Source organism: Mobula birostris, chromosome 3 (assembly GCF_030028105.1).
Source record: "Mobula birostris isolate sMobBir1 chromosome 3, sMobBir1.hap1, whole genome shotgun sequence".
In the NCBI taxonomy this organism is placed as follows: domain Eukaryota; kingdom Metazoa; phylum Chordata; class Chondrichthyes; order Myliobatiformes; family Myliobatidae; genus Mobula; species Mobula birostris.
In genome coordinates, this window is record NC_092372.1 from 20,014,908 (window position 1) to 20,028,745 (window position 13,838).

General features: G+C 39.5%; 1 protein-coding gene across 1 annotated transcript in view; it reads left to right on the forward strand.

The window, feature by feature from the left end:
- The window catches only part of nol6 (nucleolar protein 6 (RNA-associated)), a 109,430-nt gene that overhangs the window by 51,950 nt on the left and 43,642 nt on the right, over nucleotides 1–13,838 (forward strand). The window contains exons 10-14 of the mRNA XM_072252336.1: nucleotides 3,001–3,102; nucleotides 6,431–6,546; nucleotides 6,646–6,823; nucleotides 9,513–9,635; nucleotides 12,905–13,053. Coding sequence (XP_072108437.1) covers nucleotides 3,001–3,102; nucleotides 6,431–6,546; nucleotides 6,646–6,823; nucleotides 9,513–9,635; nucleotides 12,905–13,053 — 668 coding nt within the window. The remainder of the gene's footprint in view (nucleotides 1–3,000; nucleotides 3,103–6,430; nucleotides 6,547–6,645; nucleotides 6,824–9,512; nucleotides 9,636–12,904; nucleotides 13,054–13,838) is intronic.

Below are 13,838 nucleotides of genomic sequence, written 5' to 3' on the forward strand. Positions count from 1 at the left end.
GAAGCTCCATTAGCTTTCTACTGCTTATGTTTCAACTTGTATTGTAAATGTACATTATTATTTGTTAATTTGTTTGTGGTAATATTACTTTATGTGTTACGTGTGTGAGTTATATGTACTGTGCTGTGCACCTTGATCCGAAGGAATGTTGTTTCTTTTGGTGGAATGAATATGTATGGTTGAATGAGAAACTGAACTTAGACTTGAACGATCTAAGTTTAAGGAACTGCATCCCAGTGAACCTGTCCTATAATAACTCCATACCAATTTATCCATTGCCACCGGTTTGCGATCCCAGATGAAGTTGTTATACTTGCATGATACACCCACAGCTCCAGATTGCTCCAAAGTAGATTCTTTGTTTCAATCCTATATTAGCAATTGGTAAACAAACATTGAAGCATTATTGAGCATTATCTCTGCAAAGATATGACCTTCACAGTTCCAAGCTTAAAACTGCCATGAGATAAGCATGAATACGTAACTTATCCCCTTTGCTTCTACTGCGTCCCCACTCATGTGACTAGTTACCATAGTACACATAATAACTACACAGCAGAGAATACATGGCTTCTGCCAATGCCATTGTCTTGTTCCATTTTACACCATATTTTTCCCTTTAAAAAGAAGACGAGCTAAATATTTCTAAGAGCTCTGCTCTGTATCTCCTTGCACCCTCCGGCAGCTCAGTTTGTATTTCCTGTACCCTATCAAAGGCTAATCTTCACACGGTCTTCTCAGGCACTATTTTCATGGCATCTTTGCTGAACCTTATCAGTAACTGGATTCCTAGTTATTTTTTGCTCATCGCAGTGGTTTGGAACCATTCTAATGTAGTCTTGGCTGAGGTTGATAATCTGTCACTGTCGAAGGACTGGATCTGTGGAATATGATTCAGATCTTCCCTCTTCCCTAGCAGACTTGTACTTACTATTTGCTTTATTTATTTCAGTTTGCTTTCTGTACACTTTTGATGTAAGAATTTTGTTTTTGCCAGTATATGTCAGAATATGCTTCCTTTTTGGACATGGCTTATATTTCATTGTGTTTGCAGACATAACAGAATCGGGTTTAATATCACTGGCATATGTTTTGAAATTGGTTATTTTGCTTCAGCAGTATATAACAATAAAAACTATAAATTACTATAAGAATTGTCTGTAAGATTAAGTTAAGAAAGTAGTGCAGAAAGAGGAAAATTAATACTGAGGTAGTGTTCACAGGTTCAATGTCCATTCAGAAATCTGATGGCGTAGGAGAAGAAGCTGTTCCTGAAATGCTGAGTGTGTGTCTTCAGGCTCCTGTACCTCCTCCTTGATTGTAGCAATAACCTGGGTGAATGGGATCCTTATCGATAGGTGCTGCCTTTCTGAGGCATCGCCTTTTGAAGTTGCCCAGGATGCTCAGGAGGCTCGTGCCCATGATGGAGCTGGCTGAGTTTACAACTTTCTGCAGCTTTTTCCAGCCCTGTGCAATGGCCCCTCCATACCAGACAGTGATGCAACAAGTTAGAGTGCTCTCCATAGTACATTTGAAGTTTGCAAATGTCTTTGGTGATATACCAACTCTCCTCAAATTTCCTTTTTTTTAAATTTTATTTTTATTTGGATAAGGAATTCACAAATATCATGTACTTTTTTCACCCATATAACCTTTTCCATTTTTTTTATATGTATAAAACTACAATTATTTATACATTCTTAAGTACACATTGAGATGATATAAAAGGAAAATAAACACTTAAGTAGATAATTATGTACTGTGGTAAATCGAACCTATTAGGCTAAGTAATGGTATTAGTTGTTAAGAAAAATGGTAATAATAGTTTCCATATAACCCTTCTGGACCATTTCCACTGGTCCAAAATGTTGTATATAAGCCTATGTATCAACCATTGTAGGTGTTTATATCCTAATTTGTTCATGCTTGCTCCTGCCCGCAGACATAATTATCCAATCCCTATGTACATATTTACTTAATTTTTCCATTTTTTTATCCCTTTCCCAAATCTTTCCCTTTAATTGTGTTAATTCTCTATTTTCCAAAAGAAAACAAAAAAAAAAAGACATTTAGACTAGGGGTGCTTACGTTAGCAATATTACTGTGTTGATGAGAAGAGCAGTATATATCATTAGGAGAGTCATCTAAAGTCTGCTCGCATTGGGGTTATATATTCAATCCATTTATTCCAGATTTGATATTTTTTTTTGAATTCTCAAGGAGTAAGTCAACTTTTGCATTTTAAATATTTCCAAGATAATTTCGTGCCAATCTTCTAATGTAGGTGGTATTGGATTTAGCCACTTTCTAGTGATTGATTTCTTACTTGCCGCTAAGAGGGCCTGCAGCAACTTTATATCTTCCTTCTGTTCAAGAAACAATACATGCCCCAAATAGAGCGTCTCAAAGTTCAGAGGTATCTGGGACCTAAGTACCTTAACTAGTGTTCTATGAATACCTTTCTCCTCAAATTTCCAATGAAATGTAGCTGCCTTCATGCCTTCTTTGTAACTGCATCAATATGTTGGGCCCAGGGTAGATCCTGAGAGATGCTGACACCCAGGAACTTGAAACTGCTCACCCTTTCCACTTCTGATCCCTCTATAGAGACTGGTGTGTGTTCCTTTGACTTCCCTGTCCTGAAGCCAACAATTAATTCTTTGGTCTTACTGACCTTGAGTGCATGCTTGTTACTGCAACATCACTCAACGAGCTGATCTATCTCGTTCCTGTACAACTGCTCACACCGTCCAAAATTCTCCAAACAGTAGTTGCATCATTGGCACGTTTACAGAAGTGTTTGAGCTATGCCTAGCCACACAGCCGTGGGTGTAGAGAGGGTAAAGCATAATAATATACTTGGACAATTTGTTTATTCTGGAGAATATTGCAAGTTTCATGTGATGGTCTGTTGCCTTGGGTTGGCTTCATTAGGGATTGGCCAGATAATGTTGAGTTTTATTTATTTAAGTAGATAACATGCTAACATTTTTTCCATAGCCATCACTTGCAGACTTTCATCAGGCTTTTGAAGTTGTATTTGTGGATCCCTCAGGATTTGTAAACCTCTGTGCTGAGATGACAGCAAACAAATACAAGCAGGTACAGAATGTGATATCGTTGCTAATTGTTTTCGTTGTATATTGGGACTAATTTATAAGAAAAGTTTCATGTCTGTAGGCTTTTATGAAGGAAAATATGTTAATGTGTTAAATTTACAAACACTTGTATTATTTACTGATGTTTTAAACCCATGCTTTTCTCTTTTGCCCATCTCCAAATTTTCCTTCCTGCTATCCTGAAAATTGATTCTAATTTGCATTTCCCAGCCCTGTGATACCTTGAAGAAATGATCATTCTTATATTAGTGAATAGAGTCTTAGAACAATCCAGTGCAGAAACCAACCATTCGGCCCATCTAGTCCATGCCAAGCTATTATGCTGCCTAGTTCCATTGATCTGCACCCAGACCATAGCCCTCTGTAACTATCCAAATTTCTCTTAAATGTTGAGATCAAATATTGGCATCTTATTTGAACTTGTGGCTCCCAACTATATACTCTGGCTGCTTTTAACTACCTCTTTGGCACGGTGTACTTTTCAATGATATTCATGCAGACAGTGAAGTGGAGTTGGAATCAGTTATTTCTTCTAATGCCGTTCTGTGATCAATTAACTCACCATTGATTAGTAATTCAGGCTGAGCGTTTGCGTTCTCTAATTTACCCAAGTCTCTGGTCGTCCACCGAAACTATTAATCAATATGGTGAAAAACTACAGAATATAGAAGGAAATATTACTTGTCACTTCCTGTGTATTGTCCATTCCTGTCTCCTGTCTTTCAGGATATTCCTCAGTTTTGATACAAGATTACTGAAGTTCTTTCACTTCCACTTCTTCAAAGCAAATTGTAGAACCTTATCAAATGCGCTTTGTAAGCCTGAATGGTTAGAGTTGCATTGCACAAGCAGGCCATTTGGCCCTTGTTCTCTTTGTTAGCTCATGACTAAGAGGTGTCCAATTTATATCCACAACTGCGCAAATTAGACCTTTCCATGCCGCTTTTTCACAGCTTTTACAGGCTTTAATTCCACCCTTGGGCAGTGTGGTCTAAATTGTAAAGCTTTTGTGGATCTGATGCAGAGGGGGGCAGTGGGAACATTCTCATTTCTTTTCTAGTTCTTTCCTTGGTTGGTTTAAACCTTTTGATCTTTGGTTGCCAAAGCTTTTCATCAAAACATTTCATGATACTGTTTTCCGTTACAGGTTTCCCTTTGTAGCTCTTTACTTATGATGACAGATTGTTCTCCTGATGGTTCTCATCTCTTCTATCATTGTGGCAAACCTCTCCTATATCTTCTGCAAGGTCTTGTTATTAGTAACAGCCGAATAACCCGGAAGAGAGTTGTTTACTGCATTCTTCTAGCTGTGTTCAGTACTCTGAGCCCTGACCTCATTTAACATCTTTTTGTCTGGCACGTTATAAAATGCATTACGGAAACCGAAGTACCACTAGCAGGGCCTTTCCTGTCATCACTACCACTTAAATTCTCACAAAACTAAACAACGTTCAAAGTACGTATATTATCAGAGTATGTATACTGTATACAACCTTGAGATTTGTCTCCTTACGGACAGTTACAAAACAAGGAAACCCATTAAAAAAGACCGTGAAGCACTCAATGTGCAAAAAAAAAAGGAACAAATTGTGCAAACAATAAAAAAATAAGCAAATAACATTCAGAACTAAATTTCACCAAAATGAGTTCACAGCCATGAAGCTATTCACAGGCAATCCAGGAGCCCGTTAGTTGCAGGCCACAGCCTCAGGCTATGTCCACACTGGACTGGATAAATCCATAACCGAAGCCTTTTCTTTTCGTTTTGACCCTCCGTCCACACTGAAACGGCGTTTTCCTCCCCTGAAAACGGAGATTTTCTAAAACGCCCGCCAGAGTGTGTAAATTTGAAAACGTCGATTGTGCAGAGCAGTGTGGACGGGGTAAACAGATAATTTTAAAAACGCTGTCATGATGTGCCAGAACAGATGGCGGCAGTGTGGCATTTTATTGTCTTCTTGAACGCAACCCCCCCACACAACCTAACAATTTCAGAACAGACGGCAACGAGACTGAAGCTAGAAGGGTTAGAAATGTACTCACCAAATACTTTGACTCACTGCTTACTGAATAAGTAAGTATAGAAACATAGAAAATAGGTGCAGAAGTAGGCCATTCGGCCCTTCGAGCCTGCACCGCCATTCAGTATGATCATGGCTGATCATCCAACTCAGAACCCTGTACCTGCCTTCTCTCCATACCCCCGATCCCTTTAGCCACACGGGCCATATCTAACTCCCCCTTAAATATAGCCAATTAAGTATACTCACTTTGCCCTGTTTTCTGTCCTTGCTTGTATGAAGGTGGTTTACCTATTTATGCAAGTACTTCTCTGTCAATAGATGTGTAACAGCCTAATGTAACATTGTATGGAAATACAAGATAACACTGATGCAGACATGTTTTATACATTTAACAAGGTGCTTTATTAATGCAACAGAGTTAGTCAGTTTTTCAATGTTCGTCGTCAGCCGGGTCTTACTGTCCGTGAACTCCCTGTCGGTTGCCTCCATATGCTCCAGTATTTGTTTTTTTTTAGTTTTAAGTCCTCTTGTGCGAGAGCCAACAGCAATTCCTTTAAAGTTTTTCTAGTCTGTAACTGGACAAACATGCACCAAGTACACCGTTTATTCTTCGCTTGTTTTCCGTGTGTCCTGCACATGCCCAGTAGGAGGAGATTCGCCCAAATATCCGTTCTAATGTGGACGGAAATATTTTTAAAAACGCCTGGTGTGGACCCCTATTGTTTTCACGCGAAACCAGCGTTTTCAAAATTATCCGGTCTAGTGTGGACATAGCCTCAGTTCAGCACAGAGACGAGTAAATCTTGCCAAGCAGCGAGCTGAACACTGGCCCATCCCTTGCCTCCAGTCCCGACAACCTGACCTTTCCAATCTGTTCCGGAGCTTAATTATTGAACAAAATCAAATACAGTAAACAATGCACAATAGTCAATAGCTATAAATGGATCAGATATGGCTTTTATATATGTATTTGTTTATGTGTTAATTTAGAACCTGCCTGTAGATGTGCTAAATATTTCCAATACTATTTTGCTTGTAGCATCTGCTGTATTTTGAGTTTTGCAATCAATTGATGTTCAGTCATGCCTCTCGAAAAATACTGAGTTGATCAGACAATATCTGTTGAGAGAATATGAAAGGTTGCAGACTCTAAGTGTTGACTTTCTCTTTCCACAGATGCTGCTGAATTTACTCAGCATTTTCTCTTTTTTATTTGAGATTTCCAACTGCAGTTTTTTTAAATGTTCAGTTATTGGAACTTATTTATTTTGTGTGGTAATATTTCAGATTCAGCATGAAGCAGAGAAATCAATGGAAATCCTTGACAATAAGACTGTGGATGGCTTTGAAATGCTCTTGATGACTCGGAAACATTTCATTCAAACATTTGACCATGTCTTTTTGTAAGGGCATTTTTTTCATTTATATCAATGCTATTTTACTATATTGAAAGAATATTTTTGTGTATAAGCTCCCTCATGTTTCCGAACATTTCTTAATAGCCTGAAGAACCTGGTCAAGCTGCAGGAAGGCTGTAAAAAGATGAAACTGGTCAATGAATTGATTGATCACGGGGGCAACTACATTGCTACGATCCTGCCTCGCCTTCTGTCACTATTAACCCATGGACTCGGGCAGCGGATTCACCTTCTCTCTCATTCTCTTGTTCAGATATCTGAAGTAAGTCAAATCATTTTGCTCATTGACAGCTTGAGGAAATGAGTGTTTTGGGCATAAGTGTTTGCAAGGATTCAAAGTACATTTATCATCAAAGCATGTATGCGGTATACAACCCTGAGATTCATCTTCCCACGGGCAATCACAAAACAAGTACCTTGGAACCAACTTACAGAAAACATCAAACTCCCAATGTGTGGGAAAAAAAGTACAAATCATGCAAATGGTAAAAAGTGAGCGAATAACACACAATATTAAACATTAAACCACAGAAATGATCTAAGACTATTTAGTTTAATTCAGTTCAGTTTAGCAGTGTGTTGTTCGTTGACTGCAGGTTACAGAGACAGTCTGTGCTGAAGCGCCCCAGTCACATCACACAAAAACAGTAACCAGAAACCAAAAACGTATGTAACATGAACCAGAGTCCTCCAAAAATGAGTTACAGCCATGAGCTACTTTATTTGCCATAAACATTTACATTTATTAGGAAATTGTGTATTGGTTCAACGTACAACAAAAATACTATTCAACGATTCAAAGTAACGAATTATGTAAAAATGTGCGAAGTACGGATATAGATAAAATGTGCGCAACTACATAAATACCTGCATGTATTTGCAACGTAAACAGCATTATGAAAAGTGTTTCAAGCATTACAGAGCAGTGTGGTGTCTGAGGTGCTGGGGGTGGGGTTGAGGGGCTAATTAGAATGGTTGATCAGATTAACTGCCTGAGGAAAGAAGCTTTTAAAATGCTGTGAGGTTTTTGTTTTCAATAGCACTATAACACTTTCCAGAAGGGAGCTTTTGGAAAAGGCAGTTTGCTGGGTGGGTAGTGTCTGCAATGATTTTTTTTTCCCCTGGCCACGTACAAGTCCACCCAGTGACCCTTTCTGCTGTCCAAATGGTTTGCTACAGTTTTTGTAGTTTCTGTTCAGAAATTGCTTTTACAAATTATTCTCTTTGTACATTGCGCAAATAACTCTTTGCTGTTGAGGTGTGGAGTTACAACTCATCAGGAATATCTTTTTGCTTATTTTAAAATAAATCTCTCCTGGTAATTTCTTCAGTTTGATTGGCTCTCTCCTCTCAGTTCTTTCTGTAAAGGATGGAGATGAACTAGATGGGTTCTTGAGAATTATTGAGTGTTTCAGTATCTACATTGTAAAGACTAGCTTTAATAAATTTCACGTTGATGTTCCTTGATCAATAGTCTGCAACCCTGGTAATTTTTCACCAAATTAAGTGTTAGGTCGCTACCTCAGATGATCAATAAAACAAAATAATATATTGGATGTATTGATTTGACCAAGTAAATTCTGTCCAGTCAATTTCACTAAAAATATCCGGAGAATGTCTGCAGGTTGTAATATCCGTCTTCCCTGAGAAGTAAAACACCCTGGCGGTGGTGCAAAAGAATATTGCTGTGCTATGTTGCCCTCTAGTGATATCTGTAAGAAAGTACAATTGGAGATGGTATGATGGCAGGATGGAGTTGTGTTTTGTGAACTAGATTCATAGGACACTACAGCACAGAAACAAGCCCTTTGGCCCATCTAGTTCATGCTGAGCTATTCACCTGCCTAGTCCCATCGACCTGCACCCGAACCATAGCTCTCCATATCCCTCCTATCCATGTACCTTTTTCTCTTAGATGTTGAAATCAAGCCAGCATCCTCATGCTTTGGCTCACGCTTTTAAAGATTCCAGGCTTAATTGTCTGTACGGCTGAGTTAAGGGACCAGGGTGGAGGTGATGAGCCTCCATCTGATTTGATTTGGTTAGCAGGAGAATTTGTGCTCTAATCAACATTTGATAAGATGTAAGAATGTGGTAATTGGTAAAGTTAAACTGTGGGGCATCCATTCATAGATGAAATCACAGTTAATATGGTGTGGGCTAATCTAAGAAAAATGGTGATTGGGTGAGTTACTAGGAGACCACTGGACATGAAGAACGCTTCATCGTTAATTTTGGGAGTTAGCGCTGTTAATGTCTGTTCTTGCAGAGAGTGTTTGGAGGCACTCTTCTTGGCTGTTGTCTGATAAACAACAACACTTAGTAAAAATGAAAGCATTGTTAGATCTCTGTTTATTTTTTGATCCTTGTGGTTCTTCCAGGAGTTGAAAATGGCAAGCAGTCTTAATTCCAAGATTTCAGTTTATTTTAGAGTACAAACAAACTTGTAAATATGAAGCAAACTAAACAGAGAGCTGAGAAATGATGCTGAGGGGAATTAGTGCTAAAGGGTGTAAGACAAACGGATAAAAGATTGCACTTCTGAAAAATGTATCATTTTCATTGATAAGAGAATTCCTCAGTGGTAAATTAGTTAATATGCTACATAATTAAAACAATTACATCATGTGGGTAATGCGCTAATACTTAATGAAAAAATGACAAAGGTGATAAACTTTTAGTTTAGCTGCTTTCTGCCAGTGAGTTTGAAAAATACATGAGTTTGTTAAAAAGTACAAATCTTATAAAAAGTATTATTTAAAAAAAACAGTGGTTTCCAACTGTGCATTAACTGCATTGTACTCTTGAAGTTGCTGGATCTACATGTTTGTCAATCTCTCCCTTTTATTACAGGAGGCTAATGGAAGCATGATGCTATTGTTGATCTATATAGGATCGTAGGATTGTATTTAGTTTTGCATTAATATTTTTTTTATTCTTTTTGTGTACAGTGGCCTATAAATGCAGATCCTCCAAAACACAAGGATGTCAAACATTTATCCTTTGGACTTTTACTGAATCCTCAGTTTTCAATGAATGTTTTGGAAAAAGGGCCTCAGGCAAATACTCTGGAGGTAAAGATGTTTTCAATATAGTTTATAATGGATCTTCTTGTGGTGGGCTGCCCTTCATTCATTCTGCCGATTGAATAAGTTATTTAGAATTTTTTCATCTGTATTCTCAGCATGCATACCATACTGACTTTCAGAATCAATTATATTAGACTCTCTGGAGTGTTCTTCTGCCACTTTAAAAAACTGCAATTGAAGTGACAGCGAACAAATTAGAAAGGGTTCAAACCAATTTTGTTTCTCTTTCCCAGATGCTGCCTGACCTGCTGATTGTTCACAGCATTTTCTGTTTTTATTTCAGATTTCCAACATCTGCTGTTCTTTGAAATTTTATTTAGAGAACAAGTTGGTCCCTTGTAATATTCATTGGAGCAGAATTAAGCCATTCATCCCATTGAATCTGTACTGACATTCAATCATGGTAGATATATTATCCTTCTCAACCCCATTCTCCTGCCGTCTCCCCGTAACTTTTGACACCCTTACAAATCAAAAACCTATCAACTCCTGCTTTAAATGTGCTTAATGACTTGGCCTCCACAGCCATCTGTGGCAATAAATTCCACCGATTCATTACCCTCTTCCTGAAGACATTAATCCTCATCTGTGTTCTGTAGAGACTTTCTTCTATTCTAAGGCTGTGTGCTTTGGTCCTCGACTCTTCCACTATTGGAAACATTCTCTCCATGTCCACTTTATCTAGGCCTTTCAATTCTGAAAATCAGTGATAATCAAATTGATTTTCTTTGTGATGGTAATATCAGGTGTTTGCCATCGTTATTGTGTGACAGTCACAGACCTTTTGGGATATGCATTGAAGAATGGTTAAGGTGGAAGTCCTAAAATTGCTGTCAGTATGTTGTCTTTTCATTTAGAGTCCTTCTGCAGATTTTTCAACGGTAACTTGAAGGATCACTTGAACTGATGTGAGCTTAAGCTATCACTAGTTTATTTATTGAGATGCAGTGTGGCATACACCTTTCCAGTCCTTTCAATTCTGCCCAGCAACCCCTGATTTAATCCTAGCCTAATCACAGGACAATTAACCTATCAACTAGTACATCTTTGGACTGTGGGAGGAAACTGGAGCACCCAGAGAAAACACGTGGCCACGGGGAGAAATACAAACTCTTACAGGCAGTGGTGGGAATTGAACCTGAGTCGCTGATACTGTAAAGCGTTGTGCTAACCATTACGCTACCGTGCCACATTACTTTAGTGTCAATGTAAGGTATTCTGAAAATTCCGCATTCGTTATGTGAAGACTATGTGAGTTCTAATGGCGTACTGAGCCAGAATTACTGCTGAGCAAGCCATCTATCCTGCGACATCATGGTGACGCTATTAAAGCTTAGGGTGTTTTGGAGTTCAGAGTTCAATTCCCATACCGCCTGTAAGGAGTTTGTACGTTCTTTCCACGATGCTCTGGTATCTTCCCACAGTCCGAAGCTATTACTGGTTACTAGGTTAATTGGTCGTTGTAAGTTGTCCTGTGACCAGGTTAGTTGAATAGGTGAGTGGCTGGGCTGTGTGGCGTGTGGGCTGGAAGGGCTTGTTCCACACTGCATCTCTAAGCAAATAAAATCTAATTTTATTTATGTGCCCTGTATTTTCCCTCATAAATATTTCAAAGGCATATATTAAAATCTTTTGTACTTTAATTAAGTTTGTCAATTTTAATTGCGTGTATATTTCAGACTTAATAATCTCCAATTACTAAGGTAATATAGAAGTTGCTTTCAAATGTGCGAACAATGAGTATTTTGCTGTGTACTTGTGGCTCAGCAAACGTGTTGACACTGTGGAGGCTGGATGTAGTTGAGGCACTGGTGCGAGGAAAGATGGTGGTGTTGCCGCTGACGTCCATTGTAGCAAGTGCCATTGGAGACCTCGTACCTGCAAATTTATGAAACTAGAAGGTTGCGATGGGCAATGGGAATGCACCTCTATTTAAAATAAGTAGTTGTAAATAGTTAATTTGAAGAGGTGAATTGAAAATAGTCTTGCTTCATTTTGAAATGGCTAGTGATGCAAGACTAGTTGAATGATAAACAGAATGCTAGAAGAACTCAGTAGGAGAGAAAGTATCTGTACTGTCAGTATCCCATCCCATTGTGGGAGATTCTAGGACCAGAGGGCACAGCCTCAGAATACAAGGATGTCCCTTCAGAACAGACATGAGGAGGAATTTCTTTAGCCAGAGGGTGGTGAATCTGAAATTCGTCACCACGGGTGGCTGGGGAGGGCATGCCACTGGGTATTTTCAAAGCGGAGATTGATAGGTTCTTGATTAGTAAGGGCATCAAAGGATAGGGAAAATAGGTAGGAGAATGTGATTGGGACAGGTAATAAATCATCCATGATCAAATGGCAGTGTAAACTCGATGGGCCGAATGGCCCAATTCTGCATCCAGGCTTTTTGGTTTTGTGCCTCAGCTCATAACGAATGAGTTGTTGCAGGGCAAAGTTCAAAGTACATTTATTATCAAGATATGTGTACTGTGTACAACCCCGAGATTTGTCTCCTCACAGGCCGCCACAAAAAAAAACACCACAGAACCCACTTAAAAAGACCATCAAACACCCAATGTGCAGAAAAAAAGAACAAATCGCGCAAACAATAAAAAATAGGCAAATAACATTCAGAACTGAAGTTCATGAAACTGAGTCTATAGCCATGACGCCAGGCATTACTGGAGCCAGTCCAGGAGCCCGTTAGTTGCAGGCCACAGCCTCAGTTCAGCGCAGAGGTGAGTAAACCTCGCCGAGCCGCAAGCTGATCACTGGCCTGACCTTTGCCTCCAGCCATGACACCCTGATCTTTTCAATCTGGCCTGGTGTTTAAATTTGGCAAACAGGCTCGTTCCTCACTCCCCGACCCAGGCCCTGCTGCTTCAATACGCTCTCGCCATACCTCGGAACTGTCACATCGAATTGGCTTCCTCTCTGCTCCAGCAATGGCCAAGCTACACTCTCACAGCTCATTCTACACTCTCAGGCCCGTGTCCTGCCACTTCGATTTTGCCTGTATACGCCATGGCAGAACAGTCCTGCACCTTCGGGACCTCACACTGCAAAGATGCCAGGTTGTGCAGGCTGTTCAAATGCTCAACTTCAAAATGAAAGTTATAGACTGTTGATTACAGTGATCATTGTGTGTTATTAATACAGTAGTTAATAGCTATGTTTCCTGCCAGTAAGGTGTTGCTGTGTTTCACCAGTGCCTGTGTAAATGGAAAATAAATCAGGAATGAATCCTTTGTTTTTAACAGGCAGCAGAATTTAGGGAATTTTGGGGAGAGAGTTCTGAGCTGAGACGTTTCCAGGATGGATCCATTTGCGAGGCTGTCCTGTGGAAGGGTGGCAACATATGTGACTGTCGGCATATTCCTGAGCAAATTATTAAATACCTTCTTCAGCTGTAAGTGAATAGATCCTAATTCTTCCTTGTGTCTTTTGAAGTTAGTACACTTTCACATGTCAACCTTTCTTTTACATAAACCCATCACCCCTACGCAGCAGCTTGCCCGAGTCCTCTGTCCTGGGCCAGTCTTTCAAGTTGTGGCCCATCTTCTAGGTGTATCCTGTCCTCTCCCAGGGATGAGGTCTTTGGAGCTTCTGTTCTTGCTTCCGCAGCACTGGGTTTTTATGGGATGGGGCTGCTAGCCCCTTGCCCAACCCTCCTTTCGCAGCCAGGCTTGGGACTGTCCATTGTAGTTATGTCAATCTTTGACCTCGAAGAATGTTTGTTTTTCTTCTATTTACGTTGCAGCCAAGTGACTTGGCTTCTGATTTTATTGAATTGTTCCAATATTTGGTTCAAAGATCATATGATAAAGGAGCATAATTAGGCCATTTAGTCCATCAAGTCGCCATTTTATCACAGCTGATCCATTTTCCCTCAGCCCCCATCTCCTGCCTTCTCCACGTATCCCTTCATGCCCTGACTATTCAAGAATCTATCAACCCCTGCCTTAAATATACATAAGGATTTGGCCTCCACAGCCCCCTGTGGCAACGAATTCCATGGATTCACCACTCTCTGGCTAAAGAAATTCCTCCATATGTCCCTGTTTGCTGATTTGTTGTTGTTCTTTTCTCTTTCCACACCCCCAGAAATGATAAAATGAGAAACTACTTATTTAAAAATTTTATGTATACAGATCAGTTCTCAAATTACGTTGTTTATTGCTCCAGCAGTTGTGA